The following is a 24,253-nucleotide window of genomic DNA, read 5'->3' as shown; positions in this document are numbered from 1 at the left end:
ATTTGAATTATTTTTTACTTTGTAGTGACATAGAAGTCTGTTGTATTTTTTGTTAAAATTTTTTTTTCTAAACTATAAACGCGGACGAAGCCGCGGGCAAAAACTAGTATAATTATGTTATTGTTAGTGTTATTATATCAAATATAAGTTATGTAGATTAAGGAATGATGGATTAGGAACGCGCTTAATTATCTACTCAGTAAATTGGTAAAAATAATTCTTGTAACAAACTCTTATTTCAATGTTGAATATTTTAGTTTCAGGATCGACGCAATCAGAGAGTACTCCCAATATATCTTATTTTTCTTTGGTATGTGCATGGTATTTAATGTTCTGTGATAAGGGTCCTATATCTTTTTAATTAAATTTTAAGGTAAAGGTCTTGACACAATTTAGAAAAAAAATTATGTGTACATTTGCTGCAATTGGGAGTCGAACCCAGTAATTAACTCGATAAACATGATCGGTGTCACTTCTACGTTTTTTAACTGTTTAGTTTTGTCGCTCGATAATTGATTAGATGGAAATTCGAATGATATTTTTATAATTAATTTACTGGACTTTATGTGTACCTATATTTCTTCGTGTTTATAGGGGTGTAGGGGTGTGGGACTGTGTGCCCACAGTAGTGGTATAATATGAGTGCAGGAAGTTTCTCTATTTTTATTTCACCCTGAGATAATAAAAACTTATTTATTTTAATTTATAGTACAGATTTTCTTCCAATTGGGACAAAGTTTTAATAGCGGTCGGTGTGACAGCGACGTTTCTAGCAGGCATGACTCTACCCTACGCTATAACACTCGTTGCAAACGTTTTCCAATCCATGATCGATTATACAAAGTCTAACAAGCGAACCGCCAACAGCGATAAGGATTTCTTGAAAACAATGAATCACTTCGGGATAAACTATTCTCTTATTGGTATGTTAGATCCCTATTCAAATTATTTTATGATAGTATTATGTTAATTAATTATTTTGATTTTTTTTATAAAGTGTTAATTTTATAATAATAAGTTCTCATTTATATAGTCCTAGTATTCTGGCTGGTACCTACGATTGTAAGAGTTCGCATAAAAAAGAGCGCTCTTGTCGTTTGAGTTATAATCTGCCCGGGAATAATAAAATGTAAATTAGTTTCAGAAATAGGTTTATTCTTTCAGGTCTTATTTTGTTTATCGGCGGATATCTTGGAACAAGTTTAATGAATGTCACGGCAATTAATCAGGTACACTACCTACCTACTTATGTAATATGTTCTGTCATACTTGTTGCTTTGTAAGGTATAGTCATGGTATAGTCCGCCAAAATGCTAGTCCGCTCTGAAGTTGTTGCGAGCAGGTGTAGTCATACAATTTACTATGGCGACGCGATTCATTTCTATATTCAGAGCGGACTAGCAGTTTTACGCGGACTATACAAAGTATTCGAGGTTCTTTGTTAATTAATATTCAACTTTTCTTTGTAGATTTTTAAAATCAGAGAAACGTATTTAAGAGCTGCACTTAACCAAGATTTTGCTTATTTTGACCTGCATCATACTGGTGACTTTGCTTCAAAAATGGCTGAGTAATTACTGTTTTTAATTATTTCTAGGTTTTATCACTCATATTAGCCCCTGTCCCCCTGAGAGGAGACCCGTGCCCAACAGTTGGACGATGATAGGTTCACGACGAAGGTGCTATGTCGGGGGCCTCATCTGTCTGCCTTTTATAACTTTCTTTCTTTAATATTTTTTTGTTTGTGTCTCTATTCTACTTGTTTCATAGTTTTCCTTATTGTAATAGAGTTAAACCAGTATCTAACTGCACATATTGTTAATAACATTGCGGTTAATAAATCTACCTACTTCTTACTAGAATACCTTTTTACTACAAATTGATTCACACCTATGTCAAGTATTTTATTTACTTTATTTCTCGTTTTACCACTTAAACCTTCTCTAAGTGAGTGATTCTGATATTCCTTCTCGATTTATAATATGTACCTATAAATAAATAATATACACAAATGAATAAATATCTCATGGGGAGTAGGTATTCACTAGATTACTTGAGGTAGATTAGACTTATATTTATGTAAGTAAGTATATCTATGCTTATTATTTTTTTATTCTACAGGGATATAATGAAATTGGAGGAAGGCATAGGTGACAAAGTTTCGACTCTTGTCTACAATTTAAGTATAGGGATGAGCTCGGTGACGATGGCCCTGTTCAAGGGTTGGAAGTTGGCTCTACTATGTTTGATCGCTACACCACTTACGTTATTACTCGTTGGTATAACTGGAATGGTAATGGTTCAATCATTCTTAATCAATCTTTCAATCATACTTAACACAATAAGGCCCATGTTCGATCCAAAAATCTCACTCACACACAATTTTATTTTAAATACATTTTATACCTAATACACTCGTATTGCTTTTTCATAATAATATAGGAATAGCAGACGAGCATGCAGTCCACCTAATGGTAAGTGACTACTGCCGCCCATGGACATCTGTAATCAACCCTGATAGGAATAGATATTCCTATTTCTAAGGACGCTGCTGTTATGAGGCAGAAATAGGTGTGGCGGTGGTGCCGCCGGAGTCGAACCACAAAGGGTTCGACTCTAACTTTGTATCTACGATATGATTCTGAGTACCTACTAGTATGTAATTGTTCCGGCTACTTGTGTACTTTTCTGTATGCTGATGTCACCCACTACATAGGACATTCTAGTGTAGGGCTGTCATTCAATCTATTAAATAATTAATTTACCAGTGGCGTGAGTGGCAGGTGGCAGGACTCAAAACGGGCTCCCGGCCTGACGAGGCATCCTCCCCGAGAGGAGGCGAACTCAAAATTGAACAAAAAAATATATCAGCTAAAAATAACAAGTCTCCAGGGTCAGGCAATCAAAAAGCCAAAGTATCTAGTACGTATTCGTGAGCGAAAATTTCTTAGGGCCCCGGGTTCCATATAAACGCTTTCTACACTCACAGCACACACTAGGATTCCCTGTATCGTGGGTGCCATGGACACACACATAGACGAATACACAAACGCCTGATCGGGGACCGAACCCGGAACCTTTTGCGCGTCATACCCGGTAACCGCTTCGCCACGCGGGTCGTCGAATTGTATAGTTACGCTACTATAATGATATTTAGGTATTACATCTATGCGTCACTGCAATTAACCCATCATTTTATTACCTACCTACATGAATAGCTAAGCCATGAGTGGAAATATATAGGTAATATTACAATAATATTACAGTTAGCTAACAAATGGTATAAAAAACAGTCCCATGTAAAGGGATTGGCTAGTGCTGTGGCCGAAGAGGCAATCGGTTCAATAAAAACCGTATACGCTTTCAACGGACAACAGAAGGAAATAGAGCGATACAAAAAGTATTTAACCGAAGTCACTAAGATTACCGTCAAAAAAGGTTATTTTTTTTATTATTACCTTTGTTTTATTATATTCATATATCACTATTTACTAGCACAGATTTTATAGCGGCTACGTTTCTGTACATTTAAGATATTTTGGAAAAAAAAATGATATCGACAATTTAATTAAAGACTTCTTTTAATACTGTGCATTACTTACGTTTAAAGCACGTTTTATAGAATTCTTGTCGTCCCATTTGATGGTATGTTCGTTCGCTATTTACGCTAGAACTGCTTAATAAAGTTATTTACCTATATAGATTTTCTCAGTCGCACTTTTGAAATATGGGATGTAATTAGGGGTTTTTTTTTTTATAATATAAGAGTAGCATGCAGTCCACCTGATGGTAAGTGGCTACTGCCGCCCATGGACATTTGTAATCAACCCCAGATAGGATTAGATATTCCTACCTGAGGTCCGCCACAGATACGCCGCTACCCCTGAGGACTAAGCTGAAACGCCTCGGAAAAGTTTGTCTCCCTTACCACACCCTTCAAACCGGAACACAGCAGCGCCTAACACTGCTGTTATTAGGCAGAAATAGGTGTGGCGGTGGTGCCGCCGGAGTCGAACCACAAAGGTTTCTACCACCTTCAAATTTAGTTGTCCCCCCGACAATATCCGTCGTCATTTACGCGGGAGCTCAATGTAAATGGTTATGTGTGATGTAGGTACGTAAACATATTTCTTTATTAAGTGTGTATTTTCTTTTACAGAATTATTTACAGGACTGTCAATGGGATGCCTTTTCTTCTGTGTATTTGCTTCATATGCTCTATCATTTTATTTCGGTATTTACCTCGTTGTCAATGAGCCAGAGAATTATAATGCTGATGTTATGTTTTCTGTAAGTTTTGTATCATACAGATCATTCGTCAAAAAATAGAATTTGTTTTTGCTCTAATTCTAGCCTAGCTGTGTAGACATAAGTGGTTACTGCATGCCGATCATAAATATCTGTTACCAATTTCATAAGGAACAGGGGTTTTACCCTCTAGTGGACTAAGGGGGGAACGGAAGGGGCGGTTCGCCCCGGGTCCCCGATCTTAGTCGCTCTCAAAAACAGTTGTTAACTAGCCAAAAAACGTCAGAACCAATAAATCTGATAAATCAGCGACAAAAAAACGTCGCCAAATACGACTATGACACATTTGTAATTTTGCTAATCAATTCAACTTTTTACACTGGGGGGGCCTCTATTCAATTCCGCCCCGGGCCACTGACGAACTTCCACTCACTCCACTGGTTCTACGTCAAGCCACTAAATCCAATCCTTAAGTAATCCAATCCAAATCTTACCATAGAGTCTTACGAAATCTTTATTATTATGTGTTCTACTTTCATAAATTAATGGAATATCATCTTAGTGTAGATTCATTCTTTGCAGGTATTTTTCGGAATCATGACAGCTATGGGCAGTTTTGGTATGATAGGGACTCTCATGACACCGTTTGGACAAGCATGTGGTGCTGGTGCCCAAGTCTTCAGACTTTTAGACAATGTGCCGAAAATAAACCCACTACTCAATAGAGGGCATACACCGCGAGATATAGAAGGGAGTATAGAGCTTACGAATGTTACGTTTCATTACCCATCAAGACCTGAAATTGCTGTTAGTATTTATTAAGAAGGTACTCTAAAAATGGTCGGAACTGCTAAGCTTTATATTTCAGAAGAACTATAAAAATTTAATACATTGTATGCCTTTTTTCGATCACTTATTCAAACTTCTAGTCCGCTCTGAATATAGAAGTAAGTCGCGTCGTAACAGCAAATTGTAGATATCAGCGGGACGAAGACAGCGCGGGCGGGATCCCCCGGCACCTTCCGCTGCCCGTTCTCGCGGGGATAGCTGCGTTACTGTTGCTTTTTTATTTTGTTTTGCTGTTGCTTTTTTATTTTGCTTGCTGTATATGCTTGTAGTTGTGTTCGACCGCATTCGGTCTCTGACTACACCTGCGAGTAACAACTTCAGAGCGGACTTGAAGTTTGGCGCAGACTATACGTAGTTGTAAAATCATTTACTGTTCCGGCGGTGCAAGCTGATGCTCTGCCATTGCTTGGGACTCATCCTTCCCTACTCAATAAAGCTTTAATTACTTTAATAACGATAATGCCTACTTCTTAAATAAGTTAACCTAATGTTTAATGATTTTCTTTATACCCGCCACAGACCTGTATTTGTACCCAATTAAGATAATTTAGATATAGGTCTGTGATACCCGCATAGACCAATAAGTGCAGTAACTTATCTTATTAGTAAGAGTAGTTAAGTGAAAGGGATGTGTCCTACTTTCGAAGAAAAATGTCCTATAAGTTAAAAATACTTTGTCTGTTTTTGATTATGAAAAATTTATATCAACTTAGTTGTTAGGTAATAAAAGGCGTCAGTCTAAGTGTGAAGCGCGGACAGTCGGTGGCGTTAGTGGGACACTCAGGCAGCGGCAAATCTACAATCATACACCTACTATCTAGATACTACGATGTCGATGAAGGCAGTGTACGTATATTGTTGTTTATTTGACGAATTTTCTTCTAAGTAGGTATTTAAGTTCAAACAAGACTGATCTCGTGACGCTTTCTAGTAGTTTGGATAGGTAGTAGGGTCAGTAGATATCGTTTGACTGATGCCACATCTGATTCTACTGTGAAGTAGTACTTTTATGTAAAAAGTAAATATGTAGTGCATTTATGTAAAAGCGTGGTAATATGATGCGACCATCTTAGTCTTCAGGAATAGCAACGCATCTGTGATCGCCTTTAGATAGAACTTATCTAAGTATATGGACTATGGAGTTAGCATAGATAGAACATTCATAAGAATTTCATTGATCATTCATTCATTCATTTTTAAGGTGGTAGAACCTTTTGTGGTTCGACTCCAGCGGCACCACCGCCACACCTATTTCTACCTAACCCTTTACACCCGAAGATTTTTTTTCGCAATTTCCGATTAAAAACGTTTATTACGGCTTTTTATATAGCTTAAGGGATCCACAAAAAATAGGAAAAAAAATCCAGAGTTTATACTTAATCCAGAAATCGACCCGCATGATCGTGAGTCTCCGGTGGGAACTGTCACACTCACGATCGTGAAAATTGCAAAAAAATATAGTTTTTTATCAAAAAATATTACAAAATTAAAACAATTTGGAGATATTTAACATCACTGTCTTTATTTTCATTGGTCTTTATAAAAAATCTGTCTTGGCAATGAAACCTAAACTACGTAATTCTATGAAAATCAACATTCTTCTTTCTTCCGTTATTGCCTCCGTCTTCAATCCAGGTCTCCAAGGCGTAGGTATTCTTGGCTAGGAAATATATCCAATGATAATGCAGATAGAGAAAACTTTAGCCATATCTATTGCAATTAAATTATGTTTTCGACCGGTTCTTCTTAGATAATATAAATGTGTGCATCTGATTACATATCAAGAGCCTCACAATTAAAATATTAATAAAAATATTTCTTTGTAAACTTTACTGGAGATGTTGGTAGGGATGTATAGACCTTTTCAAGACAGAAAACGTATTCTTTTCCAAGCTATTTTTCGATGTGTTGGACGTGAAGATGCTCGGCGGCGAGAAATTTCTAGGGATGATTTTGAAGTAGATGGTTGAGGTTCAGGCTCAAGTTCCAGATCCAATTCTAGGTTAGTTTCTATTTGAGGGTCTGCATGTGCTTCTGGATCTGTTTCAGGGCACAATTCTTCAAATTGAAACTCTTCTAATCTATTTGGTTGAAGCTCTTCACTTTCATGAACATCTTCTATGTCCGATATATTTCTCCTCACCACGCACTGGCAAAATCTGATCGTCATTTAAATGTACCCCTAAAATTGAAACAAACAAAATTGTTATTGACGAAACTTACACATAACTGATAATAGCAATAAAAGCATTTTCATCAAACGTTATTCTGCACCAACACCCGTAGGCACACGATCGTAACAGTTGAGATTTGCAACCTAATTGTATCTAAATTGCAAGTTAATCGAATAAACTACTAAAGTCCACGTATTTAGTGTTCTTTTAGCTTTTAAATTAGCAATTATTAATAATAGATACTTAACATTTAATACCAAAAATAATTATATACCTGTGACAGTGCGCGGGTCGAAAAAATCTTTGGACGAGTCCCTAGCACAACTGACCGCCTGCACCCCGCTCACTTAGCCGGTATCACGTGCGATACTCTCCTCACGATCGATCGGCATCGGTTGCGTTTCGAAAAATAAGAAGCTATCACGTGGGAATTTTTTTAAAGTGAAACTCACGCTCATATCATCTCGGGTGTAAAGGGCTAATAACATCACTGTTAGGCGCTGCTGTGTTCCGGTTTGAAGGGTGTGGTAAGGGAGACAGGCTTTTCCGAGGCGTTCCAGCTTAGTCCTCAAGGGTAGCGGCGCATCCGTGGCCGACCTCAGGTAGGAATATCTAATCCTATCTGGGGTTGATTACATATGTCCATGGGCGGCAGTAGCCACTTACCATCAGGTGGACTGCATGATCGTCTGCTACTCCTATATTATAAAAAAAATCATGATCGGCATAAACGACTTAACAATTACACTTACTAACGTTATAAAAAATGTATAATATAGGTTAAAGAAGTGCCTGGCAGTGTCCCTCTGGAATCTAACCATGAAAGGTTCTACCACCATCTATTTATAGTAAATATATTCTGATATTGTATACATTTATCTTCATGTAATGTACTAGGTGAGCATAGATGGTAACGACGTTCGTGAGCTATCGGTGCGGTGGTTGCGAGCGCAGATCGGTCTGGTGTCACAGGAACCCGTGTTGTTCAACGCCACTGTGCGTGAGAACATCCGCTACGGATGCCAAAGTGCCACCGATGCTGATATAGAACATGCCGCATGCCAGGCTAATGTCCACGACTTCATCATGAAACTGCCAGCTGTGAGCGCTTGTGATTAAAGTAGACTCTCAAATGTGAACATGACGACAAAAATTTACTTTTGTGATATTTGTTGGTGAAAAAAATTAGATGTTATATAATACGAAAAGCCTAATTTTGCTGCCCCTCTAAACGGTGCCGCGTGGGGCGGATGCACGCTAGCTTTTGTTCAGAATTTTTCAGAATTTCAGATTTTTTTGTAGAGAACTAGCTTATGTATATTAAGCTTTTTTCCTATCACGGGATTTCACTTTTTAGGATCTCGTGCGGTTCTAGTCCACGTGAATAGTATAGCACAACGATAGTATTCACATCGTATCATTTCATAAATACCTTTCTTGTTTTGTAACCCACATGCACGCAAAATGCTTATGTCAATGGTATCCATAAAAATAAAAGTTACAGGTACTTATTTTTGATTAATTTTCTCAGGGTTACGATACAGTAGTGGGACAACGTGGCGAATTATTTTCGGGTGGACAAAAGCAACGTATAGCAATCGCACGCGCCCTTGTTCGTAACCCCACTATCTTACTCCTGGACGAAGCCACCAGCGCACTCGATGTGTTCTCGGAAAGTCAAGTTAAGACTGCTCTTGACAAGGTAATAAATTATTTAATTGAAGTTAAAACGACTAATAATTCTAAAACTAGACTTTCTAGCTGAGTAAGGGAGGGGGGGGGGGGCGGAAGGATTGGTCCGCCCCGGGCCCCATTTGCGTACTAGCAAAAAAAATAAGGTCACATCCAAACTATTAGTGAAATGTGAATCAGCGAAAATAAACATCGCCGGAATCATATAAACATATTTGTCCGCGAATAAGTCTATGATATTTGTAATTTTGTAACATCAAATCAACTTTTTTCACTGGGGGCCTCCATTCAACTTTCCGCTCCGGGCCTCCGAAGACCTTAGTCCGCCATTGCTAAGGCTATTTAGTGAATTTGTGCCCGAGCGGATCCAACGTCAGATACTAAAGACACTTTTTACACTCACAGCCCCACACTAGGATTCCCCGTGTCGTGGATGCCATGGACACATCATCATCATCATCAACCCATTACTGTCCCACTGCTGGGCACAGGTCTCCTCTCTGAGTGAGAAGGTTCAGGCCATAGTCCACCGCGCTGGCCAAGTGCGTATTGGTAGACTTCACATACCTTCGAGATTTCTTTTTTTTTTTATTAATCTCTCAGGAATGCAGGTTTCCTCACGATGTTTTCCTTCACCGTTTAGCAAGTGATAATTAATTTCTAATACGCACGTAACTTTGAAAAATCAGAGGTGCGTGCCTGGGATTTGAACCTAGGACCCCTGGATCGAAGGGCGAGATTCTTAACCACGAGGCTATCACTGCCATGGACACATATAGATACAAATACACAAACACACAGACCCAGAAACAGGCATCTAAATTCATAATTTAAATACCTGTCTGGCCGGGGATCGAACTCGGGACCCGTTGCGCGTCAGACCAGTATGGTGACCGCTCCGCCACGCGCGTTAACAACGTTTAGTTTGAACGTTATTCTTTCATTTCACAAAAAAAATATTTTTGAAAACTTTAGGCCTCAAAAGGTCGTACGACAATCATAGTGGCCCACCGTTTGTCTACAATACGTAATGTGGATGTGATATATGTGATGAAAGCGGGTGAAATAGTCGAGTCGGGCAGTCATGAGGAACTTTTAAGGAAAAAGGGACATTACTATGACATGCTCACGGTTCAAGAGCCATCGGAATTGCGTGAAATAAAAGGTGATGCTTTTTATTATTATTAATTGTTGCTAGCAAGAGTTTTTGTAGGTTTTGTATATATATTTTTTTCAGAGTAATTAATCGGTAATTTTGATAGTTTCATTAGTTGGTGGTTGGTGGTTTCGAAGGTGGTAGAGTCCTTTGTGGTTCGACTCCGGCGGCACCACCGCCACACCTATTTCTACTTAATAACAGCAGTGTTAAACGCTGTTGCTTTCTAGTTTGAAGGGAGACATACTCCGAGGCGTCCCAGCTTCGTCTTCAGGGGTAGCGGCACTGCGGCACATCTGTGGCTGACCTCAGGTAGGAATATAATCCTATCTGGGGTTGATTACAGTTATCCATGGGCAGTAGCTACTTACGATCAGATGGACTGCATGCTCGTCTGCAGGTATAAGCATACCTACTATAAAAAAGTAGCTTAGTGAAAACGATATAAAAAATCTGCGCACGTAAATTATAGGATTAGGTTAAGTTAGGTTAGAAATTGTGAAACTAATAGATTTGTCTGAACATAGCATTATTATTATATTTGTTAACAGCGGAAAGAACACCAATACAAGAGGAGCCGAAATTGTATGAATGCAAAGATACTGAAAGCACAGTTTATAAAGAGGTTAATATAATATAATTATTTTTTAAATTGAATTTATCATTCATTATCGTGTCCCAATTCCAGAGTAATTATGAAAGACGAGCTTTTGCCCGCGGCTTCGCTCGCGTTACGATTATTTTCTTAGCGGATGCCTACGTCATAATATCTACCTGCATGCCAAATTTCAGCCCGATCCGTCCAGTGGTTTGGGCTGTGCGTTGATAGATCACTACGTCAGTCAGTCACCTTTGAGTTATATATATTTATATGGGCGTGCCTTCTCGGGTAATTCTGGTGAAATGTGCGTCATGAAATATGACGTGAACCCATTACTGCCCCACTGCTGGGCACGGGTCTTCTCTCTGAATGAGAAGGATTGGGCCATAGTCCACCACGCAGGCCAAGTGCGTATTGGTAGACTTCACATATCTTTCAGAACTTTTTAAAGATCTCTGGTTTCTTTACCGTTACCGTTTAAAATATTGATAATGAATTTCTAACACGCGCATTACTTCGAAAAATCAGAGGTGCGTGCCTGGCATTTGAACCTCGGACTCCCCGATCCAGAGGCCAAATTACCAGGCTATTACTGCTTATGGGTTTAATGAAATTATTTTAAAGAAATTAGAAGAAGATAAGTCGACTGTGCCACCGCTGACGTTCCGGCAAGTACTGGGTCTGAATGCCCCAGAGTGGAGATATATTACAGTGGGCAGTGTGTCGGCCACTATAAACGGTTTCTCTATGCCAGCGTTCATTGTTATTTTTGGAGATTTATTTGGGGTACGTAATGTTTCTATGTATTGCATTTTCTGTGAATTTTGGTTCGATTCAATAATATCGATGACAAATAATATTTGTGTGTTTGATTATTTGTGTATCTACATAGTATCTACTTATCAATATATAAGTAAAATAGGAGTGTCTGTTTGTAACATTACAATTTTTAATTTTTGTGAAATCGTGTATGTTACTTTGTTTTATATTTATGGTCATATTTAAAAAAATGCGACATTACATTCCAACCAATGCAAGAGATTCAAGTAGGTACATATGTATAAATGATATGAACAATTTTTAAAAAGATGATGAAAATCGTTTACAATGATAATGCTGATGATGATGATGAACTATCTTCGCGTCATCTTGACATTGAGTTAGGTAAGTAAAAATATTGACATGATTCCTATTTTTTGTTTTTTTAGTCGATGACTGATCCAGATACCACACAACTGATGAATAAAGTCCAAAATATTTCGATAATGTGTCTCACTATTGGACTTCTTCTAGGAATATCAAATTTTATAGAGGCATGTTTTTTTCTCTCCTTATTAGCGTTGAATCCTAGTGCAATATGAATATGAATATAAACATTAAAATAGTATAAGTTTAAGTAAGGATAAAAGTCTTCGATCAAGAATACCAGTTGGTATTGTTGATCGGAGACATAAGTATAATTTTTTTCTAAAAGATGTTGTGATATGACAGCAGTACCTATGCAGCAGTAATGATGAAACTTCAAAGTCTTATCAGGGCATTTTTGAAATCTTAGAATGTAATTATTTAGTGCTCATAATTATGTATTGCTATTTTATCACATAATATATAAATAACGTATCACTATGATCCTACACGCCAACCTTCAAAACCGTTCAACCGATTTCAATGACTTGATAATCAAGGTTTTTCAAGCTGAAAATAGCCACTATTTAACTTATAAGATCCCATAATCTAAGATCATCCAATCCACAGTCGAGATCAATAACGTCTTTTTATGGAAATTATATTTCTGTCCGTCTATTACTAGTAGTATGCACTAGTAGTACTGTATACATTTTCATTTACTAAAAAAGTATAATAATCTTATACATAAATTTCTCGGAGGAGGACTCCGAAACGGCTTTACCGATTTTCACTAAATTTTATATGCGTATTCAGTAGGTCCGAGAATCGACTACTATCTATTTTTCATACCCCTAAGTGATAAAGGTTGTTCACCCTTAACATTTTTTTATTTATATGGCAACACAAAGTTTGCCGACTCAGCTAGTATAACTATTAAAAACTAGCTGACCCGGCAAACTTTGTACCGCCTAAAAATCTATTTATCAAATATAATTCATTTAAAATATAGCCTATGTTACTCGTGGATAATGTAGCTTTCGAATGGTGAAAGAATTTTTAAAATCGGTACAGTAGTTTTTGAGCCTATTCATTACAATCAAACAAACAAACAAAGTTTTCCTCTTTATTATCATATTAGTATTAGTATATTAGTATAGATAAAAATAATCAATAAAGTTTATAAACGTCGTCTCTTTCAGACAACATCATTCGGTGTAGCGGGCACGCGGCTAACGGAGCGACTCCGCCTGCGAATGTTCACGCACATTTTGCAACAAGACGCTGCGTTTTTCGAAAAACGCGCGAACTCCACGGGTGCGTTATGCGCTCGACTGTCGGCAGATGCCGCTCAAGTGCAAGGAGTGAGTTATCTTATGTTTAGATGTACTTTTAAGGTGGTAAAACCCTCTGGGATTCGACTTCGGCAACACCACCGATACACCTATTTCTGCCTAATAACAGCAGGTTTAACTTTTAAGCGCTACTGTCTTCTCGTTTGAAGGGTGTGGTAAGCAAGGCTTAGGTACTTTTTCGAGACATAGGCCTCAGGGTACAATGGTGGACCAGCTGTTTGTTTTAACAATATGATTAATTCTATTTGGTATTTCTATGATTATTATCTTATTATGAATTCATTTAGTAGATATACTATATAATTTACTCGATGATTAAAAATAACTACTTTCAGGCAACGGGCCAGCGAATTGGTATAGTTCTACAAAGTATGGGGTCAGTGGGCTTAGCTCTCCTTCTCGGTATGCTGTTTGAGTGGCGGGTAGGCATAGTAATCCTGGCCTTCGTCCCTTTTATTGCACTGGTGGTCTACAAACAAGGCAAGGCGACGAACAAGGAGTCTAGCGGGTACTTTAAGGCTATAGAAAATAGTACAAAGGTTATTGATTTTATTTCGAATATTTTGCGATACTGTTATGCGTTACTTAGCGGTACTGTCGTGCCGCCAAATATTGTATGAAGTTACTTGTTTTGTATAACAAATACTAAGAGATTTGCTTGTTATTATTTGTTATTATAAATTCGTTCAATAAGTTCTACGGCCATGTGCACACAACGCACTTTGCTGCGGTTTTAAAACGGCCTGTGAAGATCAATGCTCTAGCTACTAATAATTGCTTTAAATTTAATAACAATCTGATAAATGTATAGATCGCAGTAGAAGCAGTGAGTAATGTCCGCACGGTGGCCTCTCTAGGCCTAGAACAGAGGATCGTATCACAATACATGAATCAACTGCGACCAGCTCTGCGGCCATGTGCACACAACGCACATTGCCGCAGCGTTTTGACGGCCTAACAAGATTAATGTTCTCCCTAGCTACTAATGATTGCTTTAAAGTTAATAACAATAACAATCTGATAAATGTTCAGATCGCAGTAGAAGCAGTGAGTAATGTCCGCACGGTGGCCTCTCTAGGCCTAGAACAGAGGATCGTATCACAATACATGAATCAACTGCGACTAGCTCTGCGGCCATGTGCACACAACACACATTGCCGCGGCGTTTTACCAGCCTAATTAGATTAATGTTCTTCCTAGCTACTAATAATTGCTTTAAAGTTAATAACAATCTGATAAATGTTCAGATCGCAGTAGAAGCAGTGAGTAATGTCCGCACGGTGGCCTCTCTAGGCCTAGAACAGAGGATCGTATCACAATACATGAATCAACTGCGACTAGCTCTGCGGCCATGTGCACACAACACACATTGCCGCGGCGTTTTACCAGCCTAATTAGATTAATGTTCTTCCTAGCTACTAATAATTGCTTTAAAGTTAATAACAATTTGATAAATGTTCAGATCGCAGTAGAAGCAGTGAGTAATGTCCGCACGGTGGCCTCTCTAGGCCTAGAACAGAGGATCGTATCACAATACATGAATCAACTGCGACCAGCTCTGCGGCCATGTGCACACAACGCACATTGCCGCGGCGTTTTAAACGGCCTATCAAGATCAATGTTCAATTTCATAAACGCTGCTGCGTTAACCTACGGTGGACATCTTATAGTCTCTAATGGTGTCGCCCCTGAGAACATATTGGTGTGAGAATCGTGTTTTTTGTTTAACATTTGAATAAAATTTTCTTGAGGCACCACTGCTATATTTGTGTTTCCAACGAATAAAGGCAGTTTAAGCGCTGTTTCATGATTTGAAAGGTATTTAAAGTGAGTGACAGTAATAGCTACGAGGCATTACAACTCAAAGTTAAGTAAGACTGGTGGCTGACCTCGAGAAGTAAGCAATTATAACTGCATGGTGGATTGATTATTGATAACCACGAGGGGGTAGAGGTGACATACTATGAAATAGGTTGTACATCAGTCAAGATTTTTTTATGCACCGATAATTACATCTACTATAATTACTTTTGGCCTTTATAAATGCTGCGATTATAGTCAAATAGCATGAAATAGAGTATTAGTTAATACAATACTTTTTATACTTTACAATATGATCAAAATATGTTTAACATTTTCACGGAATAGCACAACACAAGCTTTACAAATGGCATCGACACAGGCGCAGAACGCATTTACATTTGCCCCAGACTTTCATAAAGGGATAAAGGCAGCTTCACGGATCGTGCACTTTCTGGCAAATCGACCTACAATTATTGATCCTGAGGAACCTACAAGATTTGTAAGTGATTCAAATGTAATCCAAGTATCAGAGCTGCACTATTAGGATTCATTTACCTACATAAATCGTGTGACAGTTAAAAACAATTCTCCTCTAGAGTCCGCGCCAAACTTCTAGTCCGCTCTGAAGTTGTTGCGCGCAGGTGTGGTCTGAAAGCCAATACGGTATGCCATGTCTGGTTGAAGAATTTGATCGTAGTCTCAGTCATTAAATTAATTTACGTTATTAAAAAGTAAAATTTATTTTAAATTATATTTTTTAAAGAATGTTATAATTAATTTGCAGACGTGCAAAGGTGAAGCCTGTTTGGAAAATGTAGAATTCAGTTATCCCACGAGACCGACAGTTCAAGTTCTTGACGATCTAACTATGGAGGTAAAAAAATATACTAAGTAGTATAATTTTCGTCAGATTTAAAAAGGTTCGAGGTTCGGAGGCATAACCATCTAATTCCGCCTAATAACAGTAGTGTTAAGCGCTGCAATTTTCTGCTTTGAAGTGTGTGGTAAGAGTTACATACTTATCTGAAGCGTTCGAAATTAGTAGGTACATAGTGGTAGCAAGGTATCTGTCTGGGGTTGATTACTCATATCCATGGGAGGTCGTAGTCACTTATAGTCCGCGCCAAACTGCTAGTCCACTCTGAAGTTGTTGCGAGCATGTGTAGTCATACAATTTACTATGGCGACGCGATGCATATCTATATTCAAAGCGGACAAGCAGTTTTACGCGAACTATAGACACCATAAGGTGGACTACATGCTCGTTTACTACTTCAATATTTTCACAATGCATTCACTTCTAGGACTGCTATGATAACAATAACTAAATATAAACAATATATGAAATTTCGGTGGCACGGAACCCGCTATGTGCGAGTTCGATTCAGCCTTAGCCAATTTTTTTAAAGGCAAATAACTTATTTTTGAAGAAAATTTGTTCAGCTGTTTGAAGATCACCAGATCTTTTCTAGTTGAAGTCGGTTTTTTTATTTATTTTTCGATTGTAGATTCCACAGGGTAAGACTATAGCAGTGGTTGGACAGAGTGGGTGCGGGAAGAGCACCATCATACAACTCTTAGAAAGATATTATGACCCCCAAGCTGGTGTAATTGTAAGTTTATTATTTATCTTTATATAAATAAACTGAGATAAAATAGTTAAGGAGACTTTTATGTGTAATTTTTTTTTTGTTTACACACAAAAATTAAATAAAATATATAGCTATTATCTCTAAAAATAACGTATTTTATTCGATTCAAAAACTTATTTCCATTTTCTGGAAATTAGATTTGATTAGATTTTGCTGGACTCCTCCCTATTATTTTGATTTCATGGAAGTATGTATGTAAGTGAAGTATGTATGTATGTATGTATGGATGTACTTATTAATGGAATATTGTTAAAATAAAAATAATTCTGAAGTAGAAATATTGGTAACGTCTGTTTTTAATAACCAATATATCCAATGTTTTGCTTAACTAACCTAAATTTCATATTTGCTGACTATTAGAAATCGTCGAATTTTGATTTTTGATTTGGTAATTTTTGTAGGCAGAGAAGATATAGAATCGATATTTTTCGAATGGCACAAATTGGATGAATTAATTTTATTAATAACAAGCGAATCTCTATAAGAAATTAACTAATTTATCTATAAGCTTACAGGAGCTTTTTTCAGTCTCTAGATAAGAAACCATTAGGCCAGCTAAAGTTAAACGCCATTCGGTGTAGTTTTGGCTTAGTTTCTCAAGAGCCTGTACTATTTGACCGGTCCATTCACGAGAATATCGCTTACGGAGACACCTCACGATCTGTTCCTGATGAAGAGATATACGCAGCGTCGAAACAAGCCAACATCCATAACTTTATCGTATCTCTACCACAGGTTGGTAAGGCTTCATATTTCGTAGTTATAATAATGGTTTCCATATAGTTAACTTATAATATAAAGTACAGGCAGCATCAGAAATCTACGTTTCTCAGTCAGACATTGGCCAAGGAGATAAATTATGAGGCAAAACTTTAAGTTTTAATTCTAGAAAAAACGTTTTTTCGCTATTTTTCGATGGATAACGTCTAAAATATACATAATTAACAATCTATCTGTTACAACAATTGCAATTGATTTTTTAAACGTCAGGGCTATGATACCGATATTGGATCGAAGGGAGTACAGCTGTCGGGGGGTCAGAAGCAACGGGTGGCTATCGCCAGGGCTCTGGTGCGACGACCCAAGATATTACTACTTGACGAAGCCACGAGCGCCCTCGACACTGAGAATGAAAAGGTTAAACCATAACCAATACCAAAATATAGTCCGCTCCAAACTTCTAGTCTGCTATGAAGTTGATGCGCGCAGGTGTAGTCGGAGAGCCAATACGGTCGAACCCAACTACAAGTATATACTCCGTAACAACAGTAAGGGCACACTAACACCACAGTATAAGGATATATCCTTATACTGTGCTAACACAGCTATGTAGCCGCGGGCGAGAGCGGGCAGCGGAGGGTGCCGGAGGGGGGTCCCGCGCTGTCTTCGTCCCGCTAATATTTACAATTTGCTGTTGCGATGGGATTTGTTTCTATATTCAGAGCGGATTAGAAGTTTGACGCGGACTCTACTTATAATTGAAGCTTGTAACTCATAATTGATTGGTTAGTTTCCGCTCGAACTTTATTTATTTATTTATTTATAATCACCATTATAATGAAGGTATTATACCAAATAAAAGCAACATAAATACAGAGAAAAGAGGTAAGTGTCATTACAATTATAAGTGAAGACAGCATGCAAATACAGAAAGCGAGTAACGTAGCTGTAGGAGCAGTATTATAATAAATATAATATATAAAAAATATATTGTAATGATTATAAATAACAAAACTTGAAAAAATCACCTGTATATCGTCTTTATGCCAATACTATTCCACTGCTGAGCAAAAATCTCTTAGATGAAAAGAGGTTTAGGTTATAGGCCACTGAGCTAGCAGAGTTTAAAGCGGTAAACTATATGAACGCTTTCTACACCCACAGGCCTACACTAGGATTCCCTGTGTCGTGGTTGCCATGGACACACACATAAACAAAGAAACGACCTCCTTAAAACGGTTTTGTTTTATTCTAGCCAAGTGATGAAAAATAATGAGTAATTTGTCTATTCCTATCCAAGAGGAAACGAGACGTCGAAACTAGTGTCATCTCATTTGCAACGCGGTCTTCATTGTGATCCGTCATACGCAGTTGAACAAACTTAAACCCTTACTTATTTTTCGCTTATCTATTGTATAAAACCAATTGAATTTGTCATATTTTGTTTAAAAAGTTAAATTCCCTGCAAAAAAAGAATGAATATATATTATTATTAAGAATATATATATTTCGACCGACATAATACAAAACTGCTTATTGTAATGTTATAAGAACAATCTTACTTTAACGAGGTCGTGGTACGAAATTTCAATGTATGAGTAAAATAAAATTGTTTTAAGAGATGGTAGTAACCCCCCAGGTGGTGCAAGAGGCGCTGGACGCGGCGAAGGCGGGGCGCACGTGCGTGGTGATCGCGCACCGGCTGAGCTCGGTGCGCGACGCCGACCGCATCTGCGTGCTCAGCGCCGGCCGCGTGGCCGAGCGCGGCACGCACCAACAACTCATGCAACTACAAGGCTTATACTACAATTTTTATACAAAGCAACACTAATGTTGTCAAGGGGCGTCCATTAATGGGCATGATGACAAATTTTGAACTCCCCTTCTATAATGTAGGTACATGTCTACTGATTCCAAAAATCGTATTATTTCGGCAATAAATTCAGTATTAACGGAAATATTAGCATTTTTAAAACAAATTTTGAAATAAGCGCTAAAGCGCTCACCGGTGTTATGGCGTCCGCGAGTGACGTCACGCTTCTATATCAATACGGTGACACGCCTAAAAAAATGACGTCATTTCGCCCCGATTAGCGTTTTAGACAAGATGGCCGGCTGCAGTATTTTATACTTTTATTTTATTGAAAATATAATGAATCCTAAAGTTTTTATTAAAACTGGGCTATTTTTGAGAATGCTTTCAACATATTGTTTTTAATTAAATCATTTATTCTCCGATTTTTGAATACTGTCATCATGCCCATTATCGCCGTCCACCGAAACCCAAGAACTGCTTCACGCTATAAATTTATATATCTGTGATGCCCCCCGGTTCCTCTCCATGTTACTATCAATATCATTTAGTATCATTCTTCAATATTCATTTCATTCATTGGCGGCAGTAGCCAAGTACCAAGATTATACACTAGGTACATATTGCTATTTCAATAATACGTATCATAAAATACCTACTTGGTGAAATATGTCCATATTCTGTCAGAAGGGGAAAAAATTAATAATAATTGTTTTACTTCTTTCCAATTGTATCTTTAAACATGTCTTAATAAATTACGTCTTCATAAAAATTCTTTTCATTATTTTGATTTTTCTCAATATTTGGATACATCGATATATCATTTAAATTAGTTAACAGAGTAATAAATAATATACTATATTTATTTTAATGTTTTGCTTTATTTCATCAAAATTATAAAATAAACATTTTTAATTCACCAATATTAATTTTACGTCAATATAGTGGTGAATTTTCAGTGCCTGGAACAAAAGAGAATATTATGAATACACGATAAAACTATTTAATAAAGTGATTAAAAGTTTATTGAATCACTTTATTAAATTGTTTAAAATAATATTAGCCTTACGATAAATAGCATTAATATTACTATTCAAACGTTCATAAATAGTGTTTACCTGTAAGTATTATGAACTAAGAATATTTTTTTGTATTTTTAAAAAGAGGTAAATTTAGATGAAATTGTTAAAATAATGTACAAATTAACATGTTGTGAATTTCTCTTAATAGCCGGATAATTGGCGTCAGTTTACCATCTGAATAGAATTTTGTCTGAAGTGCACGCATGTACGCATGCTTACCTAATGTACGTGTAGTGTGCCAAATATTCGTCGATTACTGCGAAAGGTATTACTGTATTTAAAATTTATTGGACCCTGAGCAGTGAAGCCATGTTTACCTCATTTAGGGCGTAGGCGCTACCATAGCAGCGGCGGTGAGCTGCGATATAATACTGCCGGCAGCCAAGTTGCCGTAGAAAGCCTGTGCCGCAGCAGCAGTGCTCCCGGCCGCGATGCCGGCGCCGCCGAACCCGAGCATGGGTGCCACCCACGCTGTTGCCAGCCCACCGGTACCGTAGATCACGGCACCTCCGATCGCATTCACAACTATCGCTGACAATATCCCCATTGTGCACTGTAATAGACAATACAAATGTTGTAAACAAGATTATTCACTAGGAAACTTTTTGTATAAACCTAACAATGAGGCAGACGGGCTGCCATATAGGCTATGCTTATAGGAAATAGAGTTCATACGTTGCCTATGGACAGTTGTAATTGTAACACCAGAGCAGTCAATGCATCGTCGGTTTTGATGGAAAACTCTTTCTGCGTCATTGTTTCTGCGCAATTTTTGAAAAGCCCTAAGTTATAGCGCTTCGGGAATTAATAAAATTCAATCATTTCTGTTCTTGTCAGGTATTAATTTTACGGAAACAAGCACAGATTGTAAATATTAAATTAAAACAGTGTTTAAATTGCATTAGAACTGCATTGTACCATAGAAACTAAACGGCAGACTATTGTAGGCACTAGGCAGCCATTTTGATTAAGTACTACGCCGGCTGTTGTGTTAAGCACTTGCCAACACTTCCGAACCAAAAAAACCGATCTGTGATCGTCGTAAAAACAAAACAAAATAGTAAATTGCAGAAAAATATATTGAAATGTTCATGTAGACCAAAAAATAGTCGACGAAAAGTCATCAAAACGTATTTGTCCGGCCAAAATAAGGAAATGCGTTTTTGTAGACAAAAACATGTTTTCTACGCACTATATTTTAAATGAACCGAAAAAAAAGGATTAAAACAGAAAACAGGGACAGCTCACAAGAACAGGTGTTAAAAAAAGGTGAATTTAGGTGTTAAAACAGTGGTTTTAAGCGTCGTGGATGGTAGACTGTCTTTCGATTATGATTAACTTCATTTGCGTAGTGAAAAAATTAAGGCTCAGATTTTATAATATTTATACAACAATAGTATAGATTTTTAAACGGTAATTTCATATATTTCAAGGGTTAACGGTTGCTGCGATTGTAATACCTAAAGTATTTTTATTTTTCAAGCTGTGCTCTAAAATATTTGTAGTATTTAGGAGGAACCCTAGAGGTCTAAAAAAATTAAGTCCTTTTGAAATCATCGACGACGGCGTAATAAAAAAGTTTTGTTGAAAAATATGAACAGAATTAGACTAAACAACAATTTATTCATAAGTTCTGTAACAAAGACCTGAAAGTTAATATTATGAAATTCAATCAAATTTATCCACGACGCTTAACCATTAGAGACCGTCTCAAAAACCGTGACGCTATAACGCACTGCCATAGATTTACGCACTGCCCATTACGCATTTTGCAAAACTAGAAAAATATACTTTTTTAAAGATGTCCGATATTGGCAAATTATCCTACATTTGCAAATTTTGTATGCACAGATATTATTAAAGAATAAAAAACAACTGTTTACTACCTAAGTACTTACCAAAGATTAATCTGCAGTATGTAACTTCGTAGATACGGAGTGCAAGTCAACCCAAGTTATGGAATGCACGAGAGGAAAGAACAAGCCTCGTTCCTCCAGATTTTCCTATTTATATGAATTGGCACCTCGTTACTAGTGACGTCCACGTTAAAATCGATACATCAATGTTACATCCTATAATAGTATTAACGTAAACGTTAAATTCGTTATAATATATAAAAGTAATTATACTATTTAATCGAATTGCACGTCAGCAGCATTATGCTTGTAAATTCTCTGACGATGCCGTTCTGCCCTTTCAGAGTAACATTGGTAAGTCAAATCTTGGGTGAGCTGATCGCCAGAAGGTTTTTGTGCGTTGTCCGTGAAGCATTCAGTGTTATTATCATAACCTGTACGTAGGTGTTGTATTTAGCTACTACTTATAATCTACTCAACCATATCTCCACATATTGGGATAATTCCCAACGCAGCAGTAACTTTTTTAAGGTGTCAAGCTATATAATTTGAAGGCGGCAGCACCCACATACCTATTTCTGCCTAATAACAGCAGTGTTAAATGCTTTTGTATTCTGGTTTGAAGGGTGTGGTAAGAGAAACATCCTTTTTCGATGCATTCCTGTTTAGTCCGCAGGAAAAGCAGTAAATTTGTGCCCGACCTCAGGTAGGAATGTTATCTTATTTGGTTTTGATTACAGATGTCCATAGGCTGTCTGAGGAAGTCTGCATGCTCGTATATTATTAAAAATATAATCCTTTATAATTAAACGATTCTTTAGTGTGACGTTAGAAGTTTACGTATGTATCTTAATATCATCTGAAATTTATTTTTTGAGAGGATGGATCATAATAATATGTCGTATCTTGAAAATAAATTCCTATAGCGATTATTCATGGTCGATTAACAAGAATCGGTATAATCGAGTTTCATTTTGTTCGTCACATCCTTATTTGTAAAATGAAACGCATCGAAATGGTAGAATGAAGTCAAGATTGCCATATTGAGAACTACTAAAACTGCTAATTTCATATAATGATAATAATAAATTAAAATAAATGCACTCAGAACTCTAAACTATGGACATAATATAACAAATAACTTTACGATCGTCGTTTATACCCGATTATGGAGGGTAATGTCTGGTATATATCGATATCATATACATACATAATTCTTATAGTAAAATGTTTTATTAAATGTGATAAACATCCACATATTTAATCGTGGTGATAATTAGATTAAAAAGGTTTATTCTTTATTAAAACGTGTGTTACGGGTCACACCCTTTAAATAAAACACGGCATCGCTTAACATTGCTGCTATTAGACACAAAAAGGTGTGGCGGTGGTGCCGCCGGAGTGGAGACATAAAGGCGTTCTACCACCTTTATTGATATTTTAAAGTTTCATATCCATGAATAAATTAATGTAATTGTTTCATTTTTCTACCAATTGGATGAAACATGATTATCTGGCAACAATATTTCAAAACAGGGAGTTTTGCAATCATAGACAAAGATTTTTATGAATGTGATTGGTGTCTGTAGATTGTGCTTTAATGACGCAGTATAATAATAGTGATGTTCTTTACAATGACGGGGAGAATCCCGTAAATTCAACATGTAAACTATCCGGTAATAATAATTCGGTAGCTACTAGATAAAGTACTCCAATACTTTATCTACATGTATTGGAGTAGTTTCTAGTTAAGTACTCCAATACTTTATCTACATGTATTGGAGTAGTTTATCTAGTACCTACCTACCAAACTAGATAATAATATAATATTATTCATACATTAACTTTTTTATTAGCGGAAATCTTGCGAATGGCAGTGACAATTAAGAATTATACCAATACTTTTCAATTATTTTTTTAAACAAAAAGTTTTTTTTTAGTTTTTTTATAATATAGGGGTTGCAAACGAATCCACCTGCTGGTAAGTGACTGCTACCGCCCATGGACGTCTGTAATGAACCCCAGATCGGATTATATCCATACCTGAGGCTGAGGCTCACCTTTCCGGGAGCGTACGAGGTTTAAAAGGCAACATACGGGATTATATCTGTTTTTGTACGAGAAAAA

At 37.1% G+C, this 24,253-nt stretch overlaps 1 protein-coding gene and 1 pseudogene across 1 annotated transcript; one reads left to right on the top strand and one right to left on the bottom strand.

The window, feature by feature from the left end:
* The first annotated feature begins 694 nt into the window (after positions 1–694).
* LOC140757503 (ATP-dependent translocase ABCB1-like) lies at positions 695–19,930 on the top strand (annotated as a pseudogene).
* A 119-nt stretch (positions 19,931–20,049) lies between these two features.
* CPH43 (cuticular protein hypothetical 43) lies at positions 20,050–22,328 on the bottom strand. Its single transcript, XM_073093247.1, has 3 exons — positions 22,169–22,328; positions 20,588–20,823; positions 20,050–20,150 (listed from the first exon to the last, which is right to left on the bottom strand). Exon 2 carries the CDS (start codon positions 20,815–20,817, stop codon positions 20,593–20,595), a length of 225 nt encoding a protein of 74 aa, XP_072949348.1. The 5' UTR covers positions 20,818–20,823; positions 22,169–22,328; the 3' UTR covers positions 20,050–20,150; positions 20,588–20,592.
* Positions 22,329–24,253: the final 1,925 nt, after the last annotated feature.

The sequence above is a fragment of the Epargyreus clarus genome, unplaced genomic scaffold (assembly GCF_041222505.1).
Source record: "Epargyreus clarus isolate Ecla_fem2 unplaced genomic scaffold, WU_Ecla_fem_2.2 ptg000004l, whole genome shotgun sequence".
Classification (NCBI taxonomy): Eukaryota; Metazoa; Arthropoda; class Insecta; order Lepidoptera; family Hesperiidae; genus Epargyreus; species Epargyreus clarus.
Note: the sequence above shows the minus strand (reverse complement) of the source record. Positions and strands in the feature narration are given on the sequence as shown.